The sequence below is a fragment of the Canis lupus genome, chromosome X, assembly GCF_048164855.1.
Source record: "Canis lupus baileyi chromosome X, mCanLup2.hap1, whole genome shotgun sequence".
Lineage (NCBI taxonomy): Eukaryota > Metazoa > Chordata > Mammalia > Carnivora > Canidae > Canis > Canis lupus.
Window position 1 is genome coordinate 116,583,969 of NC_132876.1, and position 17,505 is coordinate 116,601,473.

Sequence of the window (17,505 nt, forward strand, 5' to 3'; positions counted from 1 at the left end):
TTGCACTTCCCTGCCTCTACTGAGCTCCAGCGCACCCCTTCCCCATCCCCTCATTGTCTCTTTAAAATGTCAGGTCACCTCAGACACCTGGGTGGCTCAGTGGTTTAGCATCTGCCTTTGGCTCAGGGCGTGATCCTGGAATCCGGGATGATGCATCGGGCTCCTCCTGGGGAGCCTGCTTCTCCCTCTGCCTATGTCTCTGCCTCTCTCTGTGTGTCTCTCATGAATAAATAAACAAAATCTTTAAAAAATAAAATAAAATGTCTGGTCACCTCTCTACAAATTGAAGTTGTGTTGAGTTTACATTGGACTCTCTTCCCTATTACAGTGCTGTATTACTGACTAAAATCTGTCCTTGCTTTAAGTAGCGTCTGGCTCCGCCGTTCTGTGAAGGTACGTAATCGGTTATCCTTGTGCCCACACACATGTTCTGATAATGTAAAGAAGGACAAATAGGAAAAGGCATTGTTTAACCCAGGGGTCGGTAAACTTTCTATGAAAGACCAGATAGTAAATCTTTTAGGTTTTGTGGGTCATAAGGTCTTGTTAGTATCTGTTAAACTTCGTTGCTGTAGAGCAAATACAGCCTCAGACGATATACAAATGCATGAGCCTAGCTGTGTTTTAATAAAACTTTATTTACGAATACTGACACTTCAATTCCATCCTATTCTTTTGATCTTTTTAACTACTAATTTTCATTTAAAAAAATTTTTTTAAGATTCTATTTATTTATTTATGAGAGACACAGAGAGAAAGGCAGAGACACATGCAGAGGGAGAAGCAGGCTCCAGGATCAAGCCCTGAGCCCAAGGCAGATGCTCAACCACTGAGCCACCCAAGCATCCCATTTTTTAAAAATTTTTTTAAAGACTTTATTTATTTGCTTGAGAGAGAGAGAGAGAGAGAACTAGCAGGGGGAGCTGGAGAGGGAGAGGCAAGCTCCATCCTAGTACCCTGAGATTGTGACCTGAGCCAAAGCAGATGCTTCACCTGACTGAGCCACCCAGGCGTCCCTAAAACAATTTTTAATTTTGAAAACCATTCTTAGCTCACATTCTATACCAAAACAGTCCGCAAGCCAGATTTGGCCTACAGGCCATAGTTTGCCAACCCCTGGCTTAACCTATTTATGTATTTTTCTTTCCTTGCTATCATTAGCTCCCAAAGTTCAAGATCATTTAATGGTAAGGTTAGTAGATTTGGGGGTTATATTCTCAAAAACTCAAAAATGCTCTCAATTTTTCTTATTGAGCCAACTATGAAATCAGTGATTTTAAGTCAATTCTTAAAGATAAATTCCTAGCTCGTCAATAATGTATATTCTCTCACAGCTAAACTTCCATGGCAAACTCCAAATGGAATAATAATAAAGTTGAACCATGCATCTGTGTGAGTGTGTACATGCGTGTGCATGTGTGTGCATGTGCATATAGAAAGAGAAAATGAATAGCTGTAAGGTCCATAAGCAGAAAGTGAGAATTTTCACGTCATGTGTTTAAAGTACAAGTAAACTTCACAGTAAGTGACTATCTCTATCAAATTCTGATAGCAAGCAGGTAAAATTCACTTGCCCCAAGGAGAGAGAGAAAGAGGGAGAGAGGAGAAAGGAAGAGAGAGAGAGAAAGATGCTTGAAATGGCATAAAGCCTGAACTAGACATCTTCCCCCAAGAACTGCTAGCAACTAGACTTTTACAGCTGCAAACTAGCAACCTCTGGGAAACTAGAGTTAAATATTCCTAAAACAGGAATCTAGTTCTGTTATGAAACTGTTCATCATTTCACCTCCTGACAGTCACAAAAATCAGCAGAACTCAGAAAGGACTTGGATGATGAGCAAGTAGCATTTTTAATAAAATTCAAATCCAGAGTCTTTGGGGGTTTTTGGTTGCTAGCCTCTAGAGCTCACTATTATCAGCAATATTAATGCAATTATTTGGGTAAAAAGAGAGGAGATGCGAAAAATATGACCTTTTGCATTGCTTCCTTAACTTCCCTTTCCCCCGGAGAAATATTTAATTCTGAATATGGTAAAGGTAAAAAATAGAAGTTTAGTAGTCTCTAAGTAGGTTTTACAGAGGAATCTGAGGAAACTCTCTATATAGAGTTTTATTCTTCTTCAAATGGATGATCCTTGCCACAAAATAGCCTGTGCAACCGCATGCTAATGTGAAATAAAGCAGCCTCTAAATTTACCTACCTCTATAAGGAATAATCTTCCTATTAACAATTGGGACCCAATCATTATCTCAAAGTGTGCCATTTTGTGTCAAGAAGAGCCATGAAGTCAAGCTATTTAATCCCTGAAAGCATCCCTCAGTTTAATAACACCCCTATGAGTTTTGGGTTTCAAATCACTTCCCTCAGGCGAAGGGGGCATAATCATATGTTTTTCTACTGAACTGCATTCTCCTATAAACATTTCAAAGAGTGCATCTGCTTTACAAATGAAATAGTCGATACAAAGTGCAGTAACAATAAAAATATATGCCTATTTTTATACTATTACTGGTTTATAAGGCAATCATCTGTAATGCTCTCATCTACAAGGATGAAAAATGATATATAACTGTTACCAAGGAAACAGTGAAGTAAAATTGCATGTAAACTATCAAACAGTTTAATAACCAGAAAATTAGAAGAACAAGAAAAAACATCTCCGGATAGCACCACGATACATTGTGCCACCCACGATGCACGCAATCAAGGGGTCACAACTCATTCAAAAAGAGGAAGAGGCTCACGACTTGCCAGCTATTCCAGCGCTTGGTGGCATTATTTAAAAATGATGACCATAAAGTGGTACTGAATTCCTGAGGGGCGATTTGAATTGTGAGGTTTTTTTTTTTTTTTCACATGATTAAAAGGGCATAGATTCTGGGAACAAGTGGTTAAACGTGGGTACTTTGAGAAGTCAAACTACTGTGTTAATTCCAGCGTGGACTCATAGTCTCTCAATAATTCTCTGTAATTACCTCTGTCTTTACTCGCAGACAGGACATTTGGCAAATAGCAGGTATGCTTTCTACAGCAACCGCTTCCCGAATTAACATGTAGAAACTCAAGTTCTTGGGAACCAAAGACAAGGCGAAGGCCCGGGGTAACTGTGTGTGTGTGTTCGTTCACCTCTAAACCACGAGAATTTTAAGCACTCAAGTAACCACGCTGATCAAAGCTAAATCCTTTAGGAAGATTATCCATTCTGAAATCAGGAAAATCCTGCAGTGTAAGCACTTTTATACTTCGCCTTTGAGAAAAGAACCTGATTTCTGTAACAGTGTTTAAAACACATGCACAAGACTTTATTCCTACAAGGCCAGGGAGCAGCAGCTGTAAACATGTGCCTCGGCGTACTGATGACCCTCTACACGTACTGCTATCTCAGCTTGGGGACCAGCGCCGAGCTCACACTGAGCAACAAGAAGAATGCCTATGGATGAAAGATTTCTTAATGGGCACATAAGCTCAGAACATGTGCAGCTTCTCTCTTTAGAATAAACACTCTATTTGGATCACGTTAAGGACAGAAAGTGAAATTCACACTCATTTACTAAATTTTAACCTCTCTTTAAAATAAGATCCTAATCCCCCACAGCCTGGCTTGGGTTTTGCAAAAACTCAGATTTGTGAATATCACGAAGGCATCCCAGAATTTAGCAAAATGAATATAAACCATCTTTTCACTGATATACAGCACTGTCCTCTCCCAAACTCCAAAGTTTAAGGACTAAATCTAGGCTCTGGATGTTTTTTTAACATCTATCACTTCTAGCAGTTGAGGCCACCAAAATCTATCTTGGTTACTTTATACTGTTGAACTTCTTTTCCTTCGGCAGTCTCTGTCCATCACGCAGATGGCACCAGGGCAATCACTAAACTGTTGCTCACGGCCGTTTACCATCCATGGTTTGTGACTCGACAGCTGTTTATAAACCAGCCATAGGCAGAAGCATGCAGGAAGTTAACAGAACAGAGGTGTGATGCCTGGCCCTCTGTGATATTGGCGTGAGATCAAACAATTTGCCACACTACAATCACCCACCCTTTGACATGTCAGTCTTCTGATGTGCAGGGAAAACACCTCTTCGTGGGCTGCTCCAAGACAGACATATTTACCCATCAGCCGTATACCTCATGTCTATCCAGACTAAGTTACCCTGGGCCCTCTCCCTGGAAAATCTGCTGTGACATTAAGAGTGACTCATGTGAGCAGAGAGGGAAGGTGGAGATGGGCACTAAGAACACATAAAGACCTGTGGATGTTGGTGAAAGGCACATCTGAAAGGCAACTTGCAAACCGAATGCTTCCGAAATGGCCCAAATGTAATTTGGCCAAGCCAAGTCAACACACATTTTTTATCCGGGCTATCTGAGGCTGCTCATCCTTGCCTGGTGCAATCAACACATCCCACCCTGACACTAAGGAATAAAGGAAAACCTAGAACCATTTTCTCGTAATTCCAAGGAAGTCTAAACTGCATCCTGGAAAACTCTTCCTGTCTACCTCCTAAGGCCGTGGTTGGTAACTGCTGTAAAGAGCCAAGCTCAAGGGGCAGAAGGCTCATCATCCCAAAGACGTGGGTGAAGAAGGTGGAGTGTGGTCTTCTAAGCCTTCTCATACCAGGCGCTTCCCAGTTCACGCCACACTGCCAGAAGGACAGACCTACTTCCTGGGTTTGATGAAGACTTTGGAAGCATAAGCAGGGCAGAAAACCTAGAGCAAATGCTCTGACCAGGTAACACCTAGGCGCCCCCAAAGTGGAAATCTTCTTCCTCTATCAGCACTGCCAGAGAAATCTGCCTGAATCCATGATTTTTCTTCTGTCTCAACAACATGGCCCCTTGGAAGCAAATTTCTCAATTTTTCAGGGCTTGGGACTACATAGTTACCCAAGGAAAGGCTAAAAGGTCTCTTTCTTCGGTCTCCGTGTCTTCAGCATCTAGGTCACTGCTGGAAACACGGGACAATTACCCAGGTCAACCTACAAGCTGAGTTTTCAGGGTGTGGAGGTCTAATTTAGGGGTGGGGACCAGGGGGCCACTTTTGGTCAGTGCCGCTTAGGAAGCAGGAACCCAAACTCCAAGCACTTCTGGCTTTGCCTCCAGTAGCAATTACAACCATCTTCGCTTGGCCCTGAATTATACATGTGACCCCCAAGCACCACTGGGGTTTTTCCTAAGGGAAAACAAACTGTCATGACTATTGGTGCGTGCCTGAGGGTGTGCATGTGTGTGTGTGTGTGTGTGTGTGTGTGCGCGCGCGCCTGTGCTCTACAGCCGCCGATACACAAGCCCCACCAGCCAGTGGGAGAGAAGTTGAACGCAGCCCCTGGCCCCCTCCTTTCAGTCCTTCCTTAAGCCCCGCTGCTCTCTCCAGCTTTTGCCTCCCCCCAAGCCTCCCGAAAAATAAAGCACCAAGTTGCCGGCTGCGGCGGCCCCGGGTGCAAATGAACCGGCGCAGCCCCTACCTCGAGAGCTTTGCAATCTTCACAAAGCTGAAGACATCCATGCAGGCAGCCGGGCACCCCGAGCACGGAGGCTGCGGCCCCCTTCTCACGCCAGCAACGGCAGCCCCATGGCCGGCCGGGACCTCAGCGCGCCCCGGGGCTCGAGTGGCGGCGACGGCGGGTGGCGGCGGCGGACCTGGAGAGCCCGCACCTGGAGGCGGTGGCTGCTACCCCCCTCCGGCCGTGAGCTGCGTGTGCATCCCGGAGCAGGACCATTGACGGGCGCCCGTGTTGGAAAACTCCACGGAGAGGGGGCCGTGGAGGGTGCGAGGGGCGGGGGTGGGGAGCGTGGCCCGGGTGTGCGCCCCGGCCTGGGGGACTCCCGGGCGCGCCGGGGAGGCGAGGCCCGGGCGAGGGGCGCCGCTCCCGCTCCCCAGCCCGCCGGCCCGGCTGCCCCGCGAGCGGAGGAGCGCAGACTGAGCCGGGAGGTGGCGGGCGAGCCTGGCACACGCGCACGCACCCCTCGCGGCACTGCAGCTGCCTCCCTGCCTCCTTCCCCAAGCTGAGTCCCTTCTCCTCTCCCTACCCCCACCCGCGGGGGGCGGGGGGGCTCTCCTGTCACCAGCTGCGGGTGCCTCCAGATCTGAAAGATTGATCTAACAGTCTCGGGCACAGCGGGGACGGCGAACGCTCCCCCCTCCCTCCCCAAACCGGGGGAGAGCCGTGCAACCGCAGGTTGCCCGAGCCTTGGTATGTTCCATAAACAAAACTAGCGATGGGGAAGGAGTAGGGACGATCCGGGCCGGATGGTCTGTCAAGGGGAAGGGGAGGGAGAGATGCCCAGCACCGCGGCTCGGTCTGGAGAGCACAGAGGTCCCACTGCTTCCCCCAACCACTGGAGCTAGACGCGACAGCTGGGCTGGCTGGGAAGGTGTGTCTTTGGACAGCAGCACCCGGCGAGCGTTGGAGAAATAAGAAAATAGGACCGGGAGGCGTTTGGAGGGGCGACGGTGCACACCGGGCGGCTTCTCGCTACGGGGGTACGGAGAGGAGGGTCCCAGAAGCCAGCGGCGGGGAGACGGCTAGGAATGGGGCTCCGAATCTAAAGGAGGAGAAGGGACGCGATCGGGGTCTGGGAGGCAGAGCTGAGACGCTTTCTCAAATTGAGCAGCCGGTACAAAAGGAAAAAAACAAAAAACCAAAAAAAAAAAAAAAAAAAAACCCAAAAAACCTTACTCATAAAAACAAAACGCCGGACACATAAACAAACACTCACCTTAGGCAGAGTAAACTCCAAGTTGCAGCCATGTAGAACTCTAGCCTTCTCTTTTACATAATTATCTTGGGTAATCAGCCCTCTTCATTAACTCAGTTCTCTGTCCCCGGAGGCTCAGGCTTCTCCGGGCCTCTTTTTTCTTGTTCTTTCCCTTGGAGTCTCAAGGCCTCTTCTCCAAAATCCTTTAAAATCTCTCCCCAGACTCTCTGAAGGTCAGATGGCTGCACAAAGTGTGTGTTCTCCCACCCAGAAGCGTTCACCTGATGGCAGGGCCACTGCAAAGAAAAGATGCCACCCCCGAAATGTTGGAGGATCTGGCCAGTGCGCTTCGAGCTCTCGGAGGGGATTAGGGAAAAGGAAATAGGTTTAAAGTTCCCAGACTTCTGCCCCTCTCTGGGTCTGCTGCTGTATTTAAAGTCTCCAGTATTCGAGTCTAGTACTTCCACTTTGTTTTTTTGAAGGCATTTCTTTCAAAAATGAGACATAAAATCGGTAGCAATCTGAAAAAATCTAAATGATGTGAAACTCAGGCATAAAATTACATTATTTAAAAAATAAAGAGACTCGGTTTTCCTTTGGCTTCTTACAGACATACTAGTTTCATTCCATGAACGGGGTTACCACACGTCAACAGAGGAAACAAGAGGGACCTCGGCTTTTGAACCCCCCGTTGTCTGTGTAAAATAACTGTAGTTTAGGTCTACACTGTCCTGTACCTTTTTTAAAGCATTTTTGCATTCGAGTCTCATAGCAACCCTGTCACATAAGTAAGGCAACGCGTTTAAAAAAGAGAAATCTCTTCTTTTTATGCCACCATCTATTCTCCATGTACTAGACGGAGAGATGCGTTTTAAATGTGGGTCACATAAGGTTGCTTGTCTAATCAAAACTCCGCAAAAGCTCCCCATTTCCCTTCAACCCAAAGTTGTGCTCCTACATGACCAAGAAGGCCCTAGATGTCTATCTATTCCTCCCCTCCCAAACTCTCTCCCATTCCTCTACTTCCCCCAACACTAACTGAGCCCCAGCAATACTGGCCTCCTTGCTGTGCTGCAAACTCTGCAGGTGTCCTCTCACCTTTGGCTCTTCCCGCTAGTTGTTCCCTCAGCCTGGGATGCTCTTCCCCCAGTTGCCTGCAGCGGTAACAGCTCCTGGGCCACATCGAGCATTGCACAAATATCACGTCCAACGAAAGACCTCTGAAAAGCCTATTTAAAATCGCAAGGTCCCCCTGCCCCGGATTTCAGGGCTCATTAACTGGTTTTTTGTGGGTTTTTCTCTTGTTTCCATAGCACTTATCACCCACTAGTGCTTTATATAATTAATTTTTGTGTCTACTGTTTCTTATTTCCTGTCTGATGTACTTGCTGGAACAAAAGCTCCACAAGGGCAGGGATTTTGGGGGTCTGTTTGTTTGTTTTCATGGATGGATCCCAAATGCCTAGAATAGTTCCTTGGAAGTAGAAGGACCTTACCAAATATCTGTTGAATGAATGCATTTTATGCTCAAGAGATTCACAGTCAACCAATGCTGGCCAGGCATCCCCAGTGCACACTGCTCCGTCTCTGACCTCTTCATTGATATGTCCATCTCCCCAACACTCCTCCATCCCCAATATCCTTCTTCCTCGTTTACATTGCTCATGAGGACAGTGAAGGGCCTTTCATATTCGCCAGCTCTTTGCCCCTTAGCCCTTTCTAGATTTCCCCAAGAGAGGGGCCATCAACACTTTCCCTCATCTCTGTGTCAACATCTGGCAGCAGGACACCAGCTCTTGATGGGGAAAGGGACCTAAAGCAATGCCTTTGGAGAATGTGTTTTGAAAAAGCACTTCCTTCTGAGAACAGTGTGGATACCCTTCTTAAAAAGATAACACCATCAATCAAGAATTGTTTCTGGGACACCTGGGTGGCTCAGCGGTTGAAAGCCTGCTTTTGACTCAGGGCGTGATCCTGGGGTCCAGAGATCGAGTCCCACATCGGGCTTCCTGCATAGAGCCTGCTTCTTCCTCTGCCTGTGTCTCTGCTTCTCTCTGTGTGCCTCTCATGAATAAATAAATAAAATCTTTTTTAAAAAAAGAATTATTCCAGTTATCAAATAGCTAGTTATTCAACAGCAAAAATGACAGGAAACAGGCATTGTGTTTACTTGTAGAGAGACAGCCTCCCTTTAAGACATCTGGTCTACCTGGAACAGCTTGCTGTTTGGGCTTCAATCTGTGCCAGTTTGCGCACTCCAGTTATGAATGGTGCGAATGCCGACCCTCCACAGCCTGAGAGCTACCAGGAGAAACAACTGGCTCCTTCAGGTCTTTATACTCCTCCGCTATATTAATTACCTATTATGTTTTCTAATGGACTGATGTCTTTTCTTTTTTAAGATTTTATTTATTTATTCAAGAGAGACACAGAGAGAGAGAGAGAGAGAGGCAGAGACACAGGCAGAGGGAGAAGCAGGTTCCATGTTGGGAGCCCGATGTGGGACTCAATCCCGGGACCCCAGGATCATGCCCTGGGCCAAAGGCAGGTGCTAAACTGCTGAGCCACCCAGGGATCCCTGAATCTACAGCCATACCACCCTGAACGCCTATCTCGTCTTTTTTTTTTTTTTTAAGGCAAAGAGATTCTTGCTCTCCTTTGTTTTTCATTAACATACAAATGGAAGAATCTGCTCCCTTGAAACATGACAGTTTATACCTTTAAGCCCTCTTGGCGGGAAGGCAAAGATCTAAGTAGCTGGTCTCCCAGCTCTGTTCCCTCTCTGTGCTAGGTGTGTGCGGCCCAGGTTGGGATAGGCTTCTTTATCTAGCATGAAACGGATCTGCCTAAAACAAACAAAAAATGCTGAGTGGCATTTGAGTACATATGTGGTCTCCTAAAGTTTTATTTTCAGCCTGGATAATCCCTAAGGCCCCTTCTAGAACTTGTAGAGATTTACTCATTGGAAACTCTATTACCTAGCCTTCAGAATCTGTTTAATTTGCTTCACTTGGATCCAAGTGACATTTGGTCATTTCTGAAAACCAAATTTGGTTTCAAACACTGTTGAATGTATTAATGAATAAGAGACTCAAGGGCATCACATCCAGAGCAAGACATTTAACTTCTCCAAGACTCAGTTTCCCTACCTATAAAATGCAAATGGTAATACACTCCTACACATAGGATGAGCCCTTGAAGGGATACCTGGGTGGCTCAGCGGTTTAGCGCCTGCCTTTGGCCCAGGGCGTGATCCTGGAGTCCCAGAATCGAGTCCTACATCGGGCTCCCTGCATGGATTCTGCTTCTCCCTCTATCTGTGTCTCCGCCTCTCTCTCTCTCCGTGTCTCTGATGAATAAATAAAATCTTAAAAAAAAAATGAGCACTTAAAGTTGAACACCAGTTCAGAGCTGTACACATGTGAATTGAGTCACATGGGTATTAACTCCAGAATGATTTCCACAGCTGCCTTGAGCCTTGGCAGTACACATCTTCCTCGACTTATGATGGGGTATACCTAACCTACCAATCATCCTAACTTAGCCTACCTAAAACAGGCTCAGAATATTTACATTAGCCTACAATTGGGCAAAACCATCTCACACAAGGCCTATTTTATAATAAAGTGGGGAATATCTCATGTAATTTATTAAATACTGTACTGAAAGTGAAAAACAGACTGGTTGTCTGGGTACAGAATGGCTGTCAGGGTATCACTTGTTGATCCTTGGGATTGCGTGGCTGACTGGGAGCTGTGGCTCACTGCCACTGCCCAGCATGACAAGAGAAGACTGTACCACATAGTGCTAGCCCAGGAAAGGATCAAAATTCAAAATTCAAAGTACAGTTTGTACTAAATGTGTATCACTTCTGCACCATCATAAGTTGAAAAAAATCTCAAGTCAAGCCTTCATAAGTCAGGGACCATCTGTACCGTTAGGAAAAGTTTCAGCTGCCTAGAACACTACTTTGAACGTGAAAACATTTGCTTTGATTGATCAGAGGTCAGGTGTCTTGCCTAAAATTGAACCTCATCATTGCCTGGTCAGTCACCAAAGCTCTATGCAGTAGTATCCTTTATGCTCTGTGGGCGCAGGGTAAAGAGGGAGGAATTTCTTCATCCCTGGTAAGGCTTTATCTCAAGCTGGTGTCAGGAATTTGCTATTGGGCCAGGTGTCTACACAGGATGGCAGCTCAGTATTCTTTTGCTGTAAATTGTGGTTGAAAGAGCCTCATACATTTCTCAGATGGACTGTAGCATCTTGATCATCTGACTGCAGTCTTGAAAACAGAAGTGACTAAATAAATGGAAGGTATCTATCATTTCAACAAGTATTTAAGAAATTTCTCCTATGAGGGGGCACCTGGGTGGCTCAGTCGGTTAAGTGTCAGACTCTTGATCTCAGCTCAGGTCTCAATCTCAGGGTCCTGAGTTCAACCCCGTGTTGGGCTCCACGCAAGTAGAAAATTCTCCTATGAGCCAGGCACTGCTATAGACACTGGAAAGCACATCAGGCAGCAAGACAGCTTCTCTGCTCATAGACTTTACATTTTAAGAGGAAAGAGAGATGATAAACAGCAAAATAAAGGAATACCATAAATAAGAAAAATAGATATGCAGAGAATTAAAGTCATTTCTATTGAAAGGAAGTGACTAGGTGACTATTTATGGTCCAATAGTCAAAGAAGACCTCTCTTTGTAGGTGACTTTTTTTTTTATTTTTATTTATTTATGATAGTCACAGAGAGAGAGAGAAAGAGGCAGAGACACAGGCAGAGGAAGAAGCAGGCTCCGTGCACCGGGAGCCTGATGTGGGACTCGATCCCGGGTCTCCAGGATCGCGCCCTGGGCCGAAGGCAGGCGCCAAACTGCTGCGCCACCCAGGGATCCCCTGTAGGTGACATTTTTTTAAAAAAGGTTTTATCTTGGGGGATCCCTGGGTGGCTCAGCAGTTTAGCGCCTGCCTTCGGCCCAGGGCCTGATCCTGGAGTCCTGGGATCGGGTCCCACGTCAGGCTCCCTGCATAGAGTCTGCTTCTCCTTCTCCCTCTCTCTTTCCTTCTCCCTCTGCCTATGTCTCTGCCTCTCTCTCTCTCTCTCTCTCTCTGTCTCTCATGAATAAATAAATAAAATCTTAAAAACAAAAGATTTTATCTTTAAGCAATCTCTACACCCAACATGGGCCTCGAGCTCACAACCCCCAAGATCAAGAGTCACATGCTCCACAAACTGAGCGAGCCAGGTGCCCCTCAATGTGGGTGACATTTAAAATGAGATATGATGAACAGGAAGGAGACTGCCACTCAACATTCATGTGGAAAAGCACTGCACACAGAAGGATCAGCAAGGACAAAACAATAACCGAGTTCCTGAGTCAGGAACAAGTATTGAAGGCAGCTGGTGTGCCTGAAGGGGGTTCTGTCAAATGGAGTGAGAGTGGGTGAATTTGCAGGGGTAGGCAGGGGTGTGATCACATGGGGCACAGAATGCCACGGGAAGCCATCGACCTTTCATTGCGGAATGGGGATCCACAAGAGGCTTTTTAGCCTCAAGTGGCAAAACCTGATTTATATTTTGAATAACCATTCTTAAGGGACATGAGCGTGGGGACAGAGCAGCTAAGGAGCATGTTGCAATAATCCAGGTGAGAGATGGCAGTGGCTCGGAAAGGAACATATATAACAAGGATACAGTGAAAAGTAGCCAGGCTCAGGATATGTTTTGAGCAGGACCTGTTGATGGATTGGATGTGGGAGGTAAGGACAGCAAGGAATCAAGGACGACTCTGTGATGAAGATTATTTTAAAAATACTGCTTCAGGGGATCCCTGGATGGCTCAGTGGTTTAGAGCCTGCCTTTGGCCCAGGGTGTGATCCTGGAGTCCTGGGATCGGATCCCGCGTCGGGCTCCCTGCGTGGGGCCTGCTTCTCCCTCTGCCTGCGTCTCTGCCTCTCTTTCTGTGTCTCTTGTGAATAAATGGATAAAATCTTTTTAAAAAAAATTAAATAAATAAATAAAAATACTGCTTCATTTCACCAGGTATTGACTATGTAAAAACCAGAAAGATTTCTCTACCTCTGTGCTCACGTCCTCTGCCTTCCCTCCTGTTCCTCTCAATAAACTGCCATGCTCTGGAGGCTGACCCTACGGATATGTGACTTGGCCTTCCTTGTGTGCCCAAGGTCCTCACTCCAGCAGGTACCCTCTCTTTCTCCTACAGTAATGTTTCTATCTGAACAACTGGATCATTCCCATATGCGCACAGACATGCTGCTCTTTATCCCATCCTTTAAACAGATCTCTTAACACCTACCTCCAGCCCCCTTCAGCCAAGTCTCATTCATCTGTTCATCCTTAAGGCAAAAGTTCTCCAAAACCTTGCCTCTCTTTGCTATCTGTCAGCACATTCTGAATCTACTCCACCTGCGTTTTCTCACCTCCCTTACAATTACCAGTCCACAGAAATGATTCTTCTTAAGGTAGCCAGGGACATCTATGGAGCTCAATCCAATGGCCAGTGGCTCAGTGCCTGTACTTGATTCAGATGACTATTCCCTCTTTCTTGAAATAGTTTCTTCACTCGGCTCTGGGGATATCACACTTTCCTGGTTTCTTTCTTCCTTGCTGCTTGCTCCTTCTCAATATCTCTTGTGACTCTTCTGTCACCGAACCTCATTTTGCCAAACTCTAAACATTGGAATGTCCCAGGATTCAGCCCTAGACCTTCTTCTCTTTGAATGTTTATACTTACTTCCTAGGTAACCGCATTGAGTTTTATGATACCTTACGCTATCTATATGCTGACAATTCCCACATTTATATATCTGGCCCGGATCCATCAGCTCCAGACCACGTACTTATCATCTCCATCCAATGTCTACAAGGTACCTTGAATTTAACATATCGGAAAACTAATTCCTCTAGAGGAGACTCCTCCCTACAGTCATTCGCAATTCAGTGAATGTCAACTCTATTCTTCTAGTCACCCAGTTCTAAATTCTTGGTACTGCCTTTGCCCTTCCCCCCCCTTAAACAGCATGTCAAGCCAATCATCAGATCTTTCAATTCCACCTTCAGAAAAGATCCACACATTGGGGCACTTGGGTGATTCACTTGGTTAAGTGTCCAACTCTTGATTTCGGCTCAGGTCATGATCTTAGTTAGGGTGGTTAGATTGATGCCCAGCACCAGGCTCTGCACTCAGTGAGATTACTTGAGATTTTCTCCCTCTCTCTCTGCCCCTCCCCCTGCTCTTATGCACTTCTTTCAAATGAATAAATAAATATTTTTTTAAAGATTGTATTTATTTATTCATAAGAGACACAGAGAGAGATTGGCAGAGATACAGGCAGAGGGAGAAGCAGGCTCCCTGCAAGGAGCCCGAGTCAAAGGCAGGCGCTCAACCACTTAGCCACCCAGGCATCCTGAATAAACACATCTTAAAAAAAAGAAAATCCACATTATTTACACATCTCACCAGTTCCACCATAACCACCTATGTCTAAGCCATCATCACTCTCCTGGATAATAGCAATGGCCCATCAACTGGTCTCCTTGTTCCTCCCAGAGTTCCTACACTCAACAACTAGCAGGCTTCTCTTAAAACAGCAGGCAGATCATGCCATTTCTCTGCTCAGAATCTCCAACAGTGTCCCCTTCTCACTCATAAGGGCATAAGTGATATGGTTCCTTGTTCCTTTTAGACTTCATAAACTGTCCCTTCTCTCTCCCTTGCTCATATCAACCACTTGGTTGCTCCACTAGTTGGCCATGAGACCTTTGCACTTGTTCTCTCTGCCAGGAAAGTTCTCCCAGATATCAGAAAGGCCTTTCTTCTATAACATTCCATTTCAAATAGAAATACCTTACCCTACCCTCCAGACTCCTTATTATTCCTCTTTCTTTGTTTTATTTTTCTCCATAGTGCTTCATACCCTAGGATAATTTTAATTTGTTTTTAATTTCCTATTTCCCCTATCAGAATGTAAGCTCCATAAAGGTGAAAAAGGGGATCATCAAACATCATTGGATGAAGGAATGAATGATGATTGAATCAACTATGTTCCATATAGGTGAAATCATTTACAGTCACACATATAGTTAGTAGCAGAGAGGGCATCAGACGAAACCAGGGTGCTTGGCAATATACCATCTATCATCTCTCATATCTGAACCAGTCCATAATGGATAGCAGATTGTCGGAGAGAGAAAGGACAACTAGGGGTAAAGAAGGAATGCTTTTTGAAGGTGGTAATACACTGCCTTCAAAGATATGTGAGGGGTGCCTGGGTGGCTCAGTTGGTTAAGCGTCTGAGTCTTGGTTTCAGTTCAGGTCATGATCTCAGGATTGTGAGATGGAGCCCTGTGTTGGGCTCTGCGCTCAGTGGGGAGTCTACTTCTTTCCCTCTCCCACTGCCCTCCACTCCACTGCTCACACACTCTCTTTCTCTCTAAAAAGTAAAAAGTAAATAAATCTTTTTTTTTTTTTAAGATATGTGAAATTTTGTTACCCTAAAGGTAGTGATGTGGGTGGGTACAGAGGGCTTACATGGTGGAAGGCACAACATCATAAAACAGAGGCATGAAACAGTGTTGTAAATGCAGGAAGTGTGGCTTGATTCTACAGTGAGAAAAAGGGAGAGGAGAGAGATAAAATTTGACAAGCAGGCAGGGTCGGGTCATAGATGGTACCTTTTGGTCAGTGGGCTTCCAACTTTACAGCAAAATGTTTTATCCCAAAGCAATTACTTCCAAGAACCTCAATGAAGAAAGGTGAGATTTCCCTATTTGAAGTGGGAATGTAGACTCCAGCCCAAAGCAATAGCATCCCCTTTGCCTTCTTCCTTCTTTCCAACTAAGGCATTCCCATGGGCTCCATATGAACCCAGTTCGAGAACCCTGGTGTCAGTGGTGGGAGTCACTGACTGGCATGAAGCAGATGATCTGATCAGATGGTTATTTTAATTGGATCCTTCTTAGGGCTATGAGGAGAAGAAGGGGCATAAGGCCAGTTAAGAGAATATACAAGGAGTCTATGGAAGAAGGTGGAAGGATGGAGAACTGTGTTAGGGAAAAGAACCCAGGGATACATATTTGATGATAAATGCGAGTAGGAAGTGCGGGAGGGTCAAGAAACTCTGCAAGTGTCTATCTTGGATGCTTCTGCCAATGGAGATGTCCCTGAGACATGGGGTGCCTGACAAACACTTTTGAAGGGAAAGATGATGAGTTCACTTTGTGACATGTTGAATTTGAATGGGTGATGTCCATAGGATGTTATATGTACATGCCTGAACCTAAAGAGTTGTGATATCTCAGTGAGCCACCAAACATTTTCACATTGGGTGTGAATAATGGAACAATATTCTCAGAGGTGGAGTAGGCATCTAAAGACAGTGGGATACTTGGGGAGAGGGCGGGGAAATGAATGAAATGGGCAAAGGAGATTAAGAGATACAAACTTCCATACAAATAAGTCATGGAGATGAAAATGCTGCATAGGGAATATGGTGAATAATATTGTAATAACATTGTATAGTGACAGATGGTGACTACACTTACTATAGTGAGCAGTGAGTAATGTATAGAATTGTCAAATCACTGTGTTGTATACTGAAATATATGTCAACTGTACTTCAAGAATTATAAAAAAATAAAATGCAGAAATATAAAGACAGATTCTTGAAAAATGAGGTAAAAAAAATAAAAGTAGTAAAAGAAAATTATTTTAATTTCTTTCTTTCTTTTCTTTCTTTCATTTTTTACTCTATACCTTGCATGCATATCTTAGTATACTAAGGGGGTGGGGGTGGGACTAGAGGTTGGAAGTCAAGACAAGCTGATTTTAATCATTACCATGCTTGGGACACTTGGCTGGCTCACTTCGTAGAGTGTGTGATTTTTTATCTCTGGGTTGTGAATTCAAGCCCCGTGTTGAATGTAGAGATTATTTAATTAAAAAAAAAACTTAAAAAAGATTATTACGTTTATTAGCATTAAATAAGATGAACCATGCTGTACATTTGTAAGTTTTCATTTTTCTAATTTTTTTCATTCTATCAGTCCTTGAAATAGCCCTATAAATTACACAAGGAAGTTATTATTATCCCATTTTAGTGATGATAAAAGGTGAGACCAGAAAAGCTCAGTGATGACAATAATTTCTACAAACTATGAGGATTAGTATAAGAAGCATTGGTTCCGGAGGATAAGTCTAACATCAGTAGGTAGCTTTTAAAAAAATTTTTGTGAGGCAGCCCAGGTGGCTCAGCGGTTTAGCGCCACCTTCATCCGAGGGCCTGATCCTGGAGACTGGGGGTCGAGTCCCTCGTCAGGCTCCCTGCATGGAGCCTGCTTCTCCCTCTGCCTGTGCCTCTGCCTTTCTCCCTCTCTCTCTCTCTCTCTCATGAATAAATAAATAAAATATTTTAAAAAAATAAAAATAAAAAAATTTTTGTGGAATAAAAATTGCTCAAGTTCATGGTGCCTGGGTGGCTCAGTCAGTTAAGTGTCTGCCTTTGGCTCAGGTCATGATCCTGGGGTCCTGGGATGGAGCCCCGCATTGGGCTCCCTGCTCATTGGGGAGCCTGCTTCTCCCTAACCCTCTGACCTTCCTCCCTGCTCATGCTCTCTCTCTCTCTCTCTCAAATACGTAAATAAAATATTTAATATAAATAAATAATCACTCAAGTTCTATCTATCAATATAATTCATTTCTTTCCTCTCTTATTTGATTATCTTACATCTTCAAAAATTGAAGATGCTATATGGGGCATTAGAAAAGACAACAGACAAGGCACTA

General features: G+C 44.9%; 1 protein-coding gene across 3 annotated transcripts in view; it reads right to left on the minus strand.

The window, feature by feature from the left end:
* Positions 1-7,135, minus strand: part of FRMPD4 (FERM and PDZ domain containing 4) — a 566,448-nt gene extending 559,313 nt beyond the window's left edge. Inside the window, exon 1 of one of the 3 annotated variants that reach the window (XM_072818122.1) lies at positions 6,725-7,135. In XM_072818122.1, the coding sequence (XP_072674223.1) occupies positions 6,725-6,756 (32 nt within the window). In that variant the 5' untranslated portion in view covers positions 6,757-7,135. Of the gene's footprint in view, positions 1-5,469; positions 5,877-6,724 lie in introns of those variants that run through there. The other 2 variants (XM_072818121.1, XM_072818123.1) reach the window with 2 other exon arrangements.
* Between the last annotated feature and the right edge of the window lie 10,370 nt (positions 7,136-17,505).